The following is a 7,508-nucleotide window of genomic DNA, read 5'->3' on the forward strand; positions in this document are numbered from 1 at the left end:
GCGCTGGGCGCACTGACCGGCGATGGAGGCCGGGCTGCTGAGTGCCATCCTGGGCGTCGCCATGGTGTGGGCGGAGACGGCCGGGCCGGACCTGGAGCTGCAGAAGGTGGCTTCTCTTCCTTGTCTTGGAGAGGCCGGGCAGGGAGGGGCCTGAGCATCCAGCGACTCCAGTGCCCCATCCCGCCAGCCCCCGGCTGTGCTGGCGCAGCTACCTCGGGGGCCCGGGGACCCACCTAGGCTGACCCCACACTGGCAGGTGGCTAAGGGTCTGAGCCCACCTGGTCCTGGCCCTTGGAGGGAAGTGCCCAGGGACAGGCAGGGCCAGTGCCTGCCCTGGGGGTCTCCTGTGGGCAGGCCCATGTCCTCAGCCACAGCAGCTGGTCCCCTGGGGCCTCCAGGGCCTCCCAGTCTCAGTATGCTCCACCCCACCTCCCCCCACCACTTCCCGCTCCCAGGTCGGTGGCCCCAAGCACTGTGGAAACCAGAGGGGGCCCGCCCCGTGCGGATGGTGGCCAGGGCCTCTGGGCCCGTCTAGATGCCCTTAGGCCTGGGCTCTTTCTTTGCTGGGTCCGTGTTACCTGCTGGTTCTCTTGGCCCAGCAGGTTCAGAGATGGTGGATGTTAGGGACATGGATTCTTTTCTCTTGCAAAAAGGGTGGGTTTTCAGAAGTTTGAGGCAGAAGTTCTGGGTTCTAGGTGGGTTTCTGAACGCGGGAGTTCCCTCCCGAGGCCGGGCACAGCTGTGCCTCTCCTGTGGGGACGGGGCTGCTGGCTGCCCACGGCCCCGCAGAGCCATTTGCTCTCTGGAGCTTTTCAGTTGGCACTCCCCAGTCCATCCGCCACTGCCCTCTGGCACCCTCCTCCCAAGGCAGGCGACAGCGGAGGCCGTTCTCCTGGGACCAGGCCTGAGTGCGGAGGGGCTCCCCCGTGGGCATCACCATCTGACGGCCTGGGGGGGGTGACCACCGGCCGCTTTGCCGCTGAGCCTTGTGGCTGTCCGCTGACCTTTCAGAGCCTGCCACCTCCCTGCTTGGGGAGTCCTGCGGGGGGGGGGGGTCCACCCCCTGGAGCCCAGGGATGGGGATCTCTGTCTGGCTGCCCCAGATGGGGTACTCTAGGTTTTTTCTCTAGATTGTAGGATTTTGGCGAGAAGTTGGTGTGGCCTCCAACCAAAGCCTGGCACTGATGACCCCGAAGAGGCTGGAGGCCTTATTCCTGACCTTGAGTGGGCATGAGCTGACCGTGAAGGCTGCATATAGCAGGTGTGGGGTCTGGGGCTGGGGTAGGGGTGCCTGGGAGCAGCCTGGCTACACCAGCTGTGGCTGTGGGATCTAGACGGTGTCATCGCCTTGGTGGACCAGCTCTCCCTGTGTCCACTGCCCAAGACTTTGACCCAGCCCTCCATCAGAGGCAGGACGCTCAGGCTCCTAGAGCTGCATGCTGTTTCGAAGATAAGAGAGTTTATTATTATTTATAAGAAGGGAGCTTGGGCGAATGGGCAGGTGGCTCTGTGGAGGTCAGGAGCCCTGGGGGAGAGGCCGGCGCGGCTGCCACTGCTCTGCTCGCCCTGCGGGTCCTGCTCCAGCTTCTTCCTGAAGACGGCCCTGCCCACCGCCCTGAATGTGCCCAGCGAGGGATGCAGGCTGGCGTGCTCCTAACAAGCGCTTTGCTGCCTTTCAGCTCAGGAAGTTGTGAGACGGAAAACATAGTGGGCTCAGAAATGAATGTTTCGGGCAAGTTCGTGTTTCCTGGTAAGAACCGTTGCGCTGTCGCCGCAGCGACGAACGCCCGCCCTGAGCGCCGCGGCCCTGGGCCTTGCTGTTCCCCACACTGTGCCCCGCGCTCGTCCTCCTGCCCCAGACTCGCATGCGCTCAACAAACCCGACGTCCTCCAAGGGCTGCTCGGGTGCTCCCTCCCCCACCCCCGGGGCTCCGGCGGGCGGTGGCCGGGTGGGTGGGGGGCGGATCCGATCGCAGAGCCCCGCCTCCGAGGGGTGCGGTCTGCGCACAGACCCGCCCCTCCCGCTTGCTCCTCAGGCCACAGGGAGATTCATGTGATCGACACGGACTACGAGCGCTACTCCATCCTGAGGTTGTCCCTCCACTGGCAGGGCAAGGACTTCCACGTGCTCAAGTACTTCAGTAAGCTGGCTGGGGCGCGGGCTGAGCCGCGACGCGGGCCCGCTGGGTCCCCGCTCAGCCCCCGCTGCCCCCGCAGCTCGCAGCCTCGAGGACGAGTATGGACCGGGCTTCTGGAGGTTCCGGGAGCTGACGGCAGACACCGGACTCTACCTGGTGGCCCGCCACGGTGAGCCCCGGGCCTCGGGGTCGCTCAGGGGGCTGGGGGCCCGCGCGTGGGGTCGGGTGCCGGTCCTGCAGCCCCTCACGCTGTCTCTGTCCCACAGGGAGGTGCGCCAAGCTCCTGAAGGAGGTGAGCCTTCCCCGTCCGTGCTGAGTCCCCGGGTCCAGTCCCCAGGTCCTGCAGATCCTGGGCCTCAGAGTGATGACAACAGGCTGCCAGGCGGGGGGCCGGGGACCTAGGGCAGGGCCGGGTGGGGGCGTGGAGGATCCTGGGCCCCGGTCCCACCTTTCTGCCCAGCAGGGTGTGCAGGGCAGCTGGTGACTCTGCCCGCTCACGGCCCGCCCGGGTGGGGCCCTGTCGGCACCGGCTCAGGTCCCCGCGTCCCACACATGCCAACCCGACAGCCGCCCGACCCCTCCGTCTCAACATAGCCCCAGAGGTGGGGGCCGTCACCCGCTTTGCAGGTGGAGAAACTGGGTCGCGCTTTGCTCAAAGCCCACAGGGCCGAGACACGGTCACGGCCGTGGCCCTGACGGCTGCCCGGGCCCTCGGAGCGGGCAGCGCCTGAGTCCTGCCCTCTGTGTCACAGGAGCTGATCTAGCCCGTGCCCGGGCCGGGACGCCACGAGCCCTGCCCAGCCCGCCCTCCTGCCCCTGCCCCGCTCCAAATAAACCCGCCACCGAACCCGCTGCCCCAAGTCTTTCCTGGGGGCCGGGGGGTGGCGGGTGGGACGGTGCGTCTTCCGTGGCTGCCCCGGTCGACAGCAAATCTGACTGTGGGTGGTCTATGCCGCTTCCTGTGACATCACTTCTGAGCGTGACGGTGACGGATGCCACCCCTGCTGCACCTCGGCCCGAAGGGGCTGAGTCGGGCCACGCGGCTCAGATGCGGGGTGACAGCCCCCCGCCCTCTTCCTCCTGCCCAAGGTCATCCCCGGTCAGCCCTGCCTCTCAGAGCTGCATCAGGCTCCCTAAAGTCACCCTCCCTGTTAAGTCTTGTCCTGCTCCTGAGAGCCCGGGGCCAGCCTGGGCCAGGTCCCCTGAGCAGAGACCGGAGTGGGCCTGGTGGCTGAGTGGCAGCTGGGCAGAGGGTCATGGACATGAGGGAGGAGGGAGCCTTCCAGACCCTGCCAGCCCCAGGACAGAGACAGGTGTTTGGGTCTGGCCTGACGTCCGGCTCACCCGGGCTTCCTCCGGGGCCCAGCAGGGGTCTTTGAAATGTGCCCAGGCTGGACCTGGCTCTGAGGGCCTCGGGGGTGGCGAGTCAGCAGCAGCTTAAGTGGACAGAGTTCCCTCCGGCACTCCGGTGGCTGCCAGGCCAAACAGCCCAGAGGGCGCTGCTCGGGGGCTGCTGTGAGCCCCGTTGCCCTGGATGTCTGTTCCAGCTCCTGCTGAAGGACCAGGGCCGACCTCCCTGAGCCCAGAGCCCAGGGGCTGGGGCGGAGCACTGCTCGGGGTCGGGGAGGAAGGTGGGCTCTGAGGCTCCCACACACCTCGTCATCCCACAGTTCTAAGATCAAATCACTAACACTTTTGGGACCACCGGGGGTGGTGGCGGGAGGAACATAGGACCGGTCGTGAAGGTGGGGAGTAGGGACAGCCAAGGCACGCGGTCCAGCGGCCAGGCCTCCCCCACCGGCCCGGGCCGGCCCTTCAGTTCCGGTGTCTACCAGTCCAGGCGTGTGGCCCTGGCGCCTTTGCCAAGAGGAACGCATGTAAATGAAGGGCCATCAGATCAGACGGGCCGCCGCACTGAGTGGGGCCCAAGCACTCGGCTCCCCTGCAGTGGGACCCCAAGTGTCGCTTCTGCATTCTTCGTGGGGCTCTTCCGTCTCCCCGCACCCCACCTCCTCTGTCTCCATCTCTTTCTCTCTGTCTCTGTCTCTTCCCCACCCCTCACAATTTGGGAACCGTGGCTCGGATTGGGAAGGCCCCACCTTTCTCCCTGTCTGTGCCCTGCAGGGTGAGGAGGATGATAGCACTTGGGGTGGGGTGAGGGTCAAGGGCCATGACAGCTGCTGGGTGAACTTTGGCAGGTGTCTCCCGCCCCCCACGCAGCATTTACCTGTAGGAGGAGACTTGGTCCCCGCCCGGGGGAATAATTCTGTGCTTACAGAGTGAGAATGCCCGGAGGTGGGCGCCTTGGGCTCCTAGCTGGGTGGGGACGTGGCTGGTTGGCCATTCGCAGACCATTATGGCATCTTCAAAGGACTCAGTAGGCCAGCTGGCAGGGCCCAAAGGCAGGATGTCCCAGCCCACTCCTTGTGCCTGAAGCCCTGCGCTGGGCCGGGCTATGTGGGGTCAGCACAGCGTGGGCGCCCATGTCCTCCGTCCTGCCCTGCTGACCAGAGGCCCTGTGCCTGCCCAGCCTGCAGGCCCTCGGGTGCATGTGCCCATGTCGTCCGCATGTCCTGGGCCCCGAAGGGGAATGTGGGGCCATGTAACGGGCCTATGCCAGCCATGCGGGTGGTGACACCACTCACGGAAGCTGAGGGCTCCCTGCTTGGAGCATTCTGGGCAGCCACTGGGTCCCGGCACTGTGACTGTCCCAGCCTGTCGTCCGTGCACCCGCAGACTGTCGTAGCGTGCTCTCCCGGAGTGAGTTTGCCCAGAGTCACGGTGCCCACATGGGTCATGCCCTTCCTGTCCTGCCCCCTCCGTCTGCAGCCTGGCACTGCCCTCCGGCCACAGGACTCACAGTCTGAGAGCCCTGGGGGGCCATCAGCAGGGAGGCGGTGGCCCAGCTGGGTAGTCACCAATGTGATAGCTGATGAGCAAATGACCCGCCACCTGGTGGGCGGTTCCCCCTCGGGCCTGGTGGGCGGGCGCGGCTGCCGGCGGCGGGTGTGCCACGTGCTGCCAGCCTGCTTAATGATGCCAGCCTGTGCCTGTTCTGAGCACCCACGGGGAAGGATATAAGCCCGGGGCCTGGGGCCGTGGCCCCTGTGTTTTGGGGGAGCTGGCCCCAGCCACTCACTCGCTGGACATGAAGGGCACTGTGCTCGCCCTGCTGGGGCTCTGCGTGTCGCTGGTGGCTGGCAAACAGGACGTGGTGCTGAAGGGACTTGATTTTGTCAAGGTGCCGGTTCTGGGCGCCTGCCGTGGGGGCCCGCCCCATCCCGAACGCCGGGAGTCCCCCAGAACCCTCCCCGGAGCCCCCGCCAGCTCCGCAGTGCGGGGCGCTGTGCACTTGTCGGGGGGGGGGCCTGGCTGGAGGCCCGCGCTCCTGAGGCAGACTCCCTGTGCCCCCAGTTTTCAGGCCTCTGGTATGAGATTGCTTTTGCCTCCGAGACGGAGCCCCTGGGCTCAGCCCAGAAGGCGAGAAAGGTGGGGGCCGTGGTGGTGGAGCCGGACGGGAGCCATTTGGCCCTGACCACTGTCTACGACAAGTGAGTGGGGCGCCTCCCTGGTCACGTCCCCCACCCACACGGTCACCCTTCAGGATGATGGTTTGGGGCAGAGGGATGCTAAGGGTAGACCCCTCCAGGGAAGGGGCCCTCACTCCCTCCTCAGACGGTTCGTGAGTGAACTCTGACCTCCAGCTCTGCCCCGGGACCCCTCCCCTGCCAGGTGTCCGCCCTGCGGACAGAGCCTGTGCCGTGAGGGCCTGGGGGCCCGCGCTCGCAGTCCTGTCTGCTGGCTCGTGCACATGGCCTGGCCCACCTCCTCTTGGACGCGCATGTGGCCGGGGAGCGGGGGCGCGGGCACTCTTCCAGGGCGGAAGGGGCCTGCTGTCCGGGGCTCCCTTGTCCCAGGCGCCCGGCTGGCAGGCACCTGTGCTCCCCAGCAAAAGCCTCTGCGTGAAGGAGAAGAGCCTGGCCCAGGAGGGGGACACCCCTGGCACGTTCAGGGTTGCCAAGGACACGGGTAAGGTGCACCGCCCCCCGCAGGGGTCAGCGCCGGCCCCCCGATGCTCGGCCGCCATGTCAGGATGGTGCCCAGCAGGCCGGATTCAACGGGGCGCCTTGTCCTGCCTCTCTGGGCCCCTCCTCAGCCCACGCCAGTCTTGGAGGGTCTGGGAGGGGGACAACCCCACTCTCTCCTGGGGGGACTCAGCCTCGGCATGGCACTCCCGATCACCCCAGGCCAGAGCCCTCAGCATGCAGCTCCATGCCAGGACCCCTTGGGTGCCCCGGGGTGACCACCCCGGTCCCAGCCTCGGGCCTCAGCCCAGGACCCCTGAAGAGCCGTGCGCCTCCTCTGTGCACCTAGGAAACATCCGATGCCCTGGTCAGCAGAGCTCCTTGTCCATCCTCAGGGGATCCCTTAGGAAACCCAGAGGCCTACTCAGACCCTCTGAGTGTGTGTGCGCGTGTGTGCGTGTGTGCACATGTATGCGTGTGTGTGTGTGCGTGTCTGTGCGTGTGTGCACACGTATGCGTGTGCAAGGTGGGGTGTGCTCTCGGGGTGGGGGTGGTCCGTGGTGAGGAGGGGAGTTCTAGGCTGGCTTTGTCTCCTAGGGAGCAAAGAGGTTTCGGTGGTGGCCACGGACTACAAGACCTACACCATCATGGACATCGTGCTCCACACAGGAGCAGCCAGCCACAGAGTCCTGAAGCTTTACAGTGAGCTGGGCTGGGGCCAGCCGGGGCAGGGTCCACTGCTCGGCCTGTGCCACAGTCCACTCTCCCCTTGGGGACCCCCGGCTCTGTGAGGGGGCAGAGAGGGAGGACAGACTGGGGCAGAGAGGAGACAGGGTAGGCAGGGAGGGGCCTCTGTCCCCAGCTGGCATTCTGTCCCGCACAGCCCGGGACCTAAAATACAGCGAGGAAGCCTTGAAGAGGTTCCATCAGGCGGCCAGGGAGCGGGGGCTCTCGTCGAGGGATGTGCACCTGCTCGCCCAGGACAGTGAGTGCCGGGGCCCGGGGTCAGTCGGTCCCTATGGCACCCCGCCTGTCCTGTCTCACCCTTTCCTTTGTCCACAGTGACCTGTGTGGACCTGCTGCGTGAGGTGAGTTCCGGCCTCCACCCCGAGCTGGGCCGCCCGGCCTCGAGGGGCTGCGCTCTCTCCTCCCCTCACACGGGGAAGGGGGACCTGGCGTCTGCGGCCGCCACAGCCAAGGCCCACACAGCAGCGCCTCTCAGAGCTGGGGGCCTCCCGAGGGGCAAGGCCTTCAGCTGTCCACTCTGGGCCAGCTCTGGGCTGCGCGTGGGGTCCGGCACCGGTCCTGCAGCCCCTCACGCTGTCTCTGTCCCACAGGGAGGTGC

The 7,508-nt window shown here is 66.7% G+C and overlaps 1 protein-coding gene across 1 annotated transcript; it reads left to right on the top strand.

Annotated features, from left to right (window-relative positions):
* The first annotated feature begins 22 nt into the window (after positions 1 to 22).
* Positions 23 to 2,454, top strand: LCN8 (lipocalin 8). Its single transcript, XM_023536457.1, has 6 exons — positions 23 to 106; positions 1,131 to 1,261; positions 1,680 to 1,750; positions 2,037 to 2,141; positions 2,218 to 2,307; positions 2,405 to 2,454. Exons 1-6 carry the CDS (start codon positions 23 to 25, stop codon positions 2,452 to 2,454), a joined length of 531 nt encoding a protein of 176 aa, XP_023392225.1.
* The last annotated feature ends 5,054 nt before the right edge of the window (positions 2,455 to 7,508 follow it).

Source organism: Pteropus vampyrus, unplaced genomic scaffold, assembly GCF_000151845.1.
Source record: "Pteropus vampyrus isolate Shadow unplaced genomic scaffold, Pvam_2.0 Scaffold157, whole genome shotgun sequence".
Lineage (NCBI taxonomy): Eukaryota > Metazoa > Chordata > Mammalia > Chiroptera > Pteropodidae > Pteropus > Pteropus vampyrus.

Coding starts and splice junctions, on each gene's coding strand:
- LCN8 (XM_023536457.1), top strand. CDS start 23: ATGGAGGCCGGGCTGCTGAGTGCCATCCTGGGCGTCGCCATGGTGTGG. Junction 1,751..2,036: donor GGGCAAGTTCGTGTTTCCTG/GTAAGAACCGTT, acceptor CTTGCTCCTCAG/GCCACAGGGAGATTCATGTG. Junction 2,308..2,404: donor CTACCTGGTGGCCCGCCACG/GTGAGCCCCGGG, acceptor TCTGTCCCACAG/GGAGGTGCGCCAAGCTCCTG.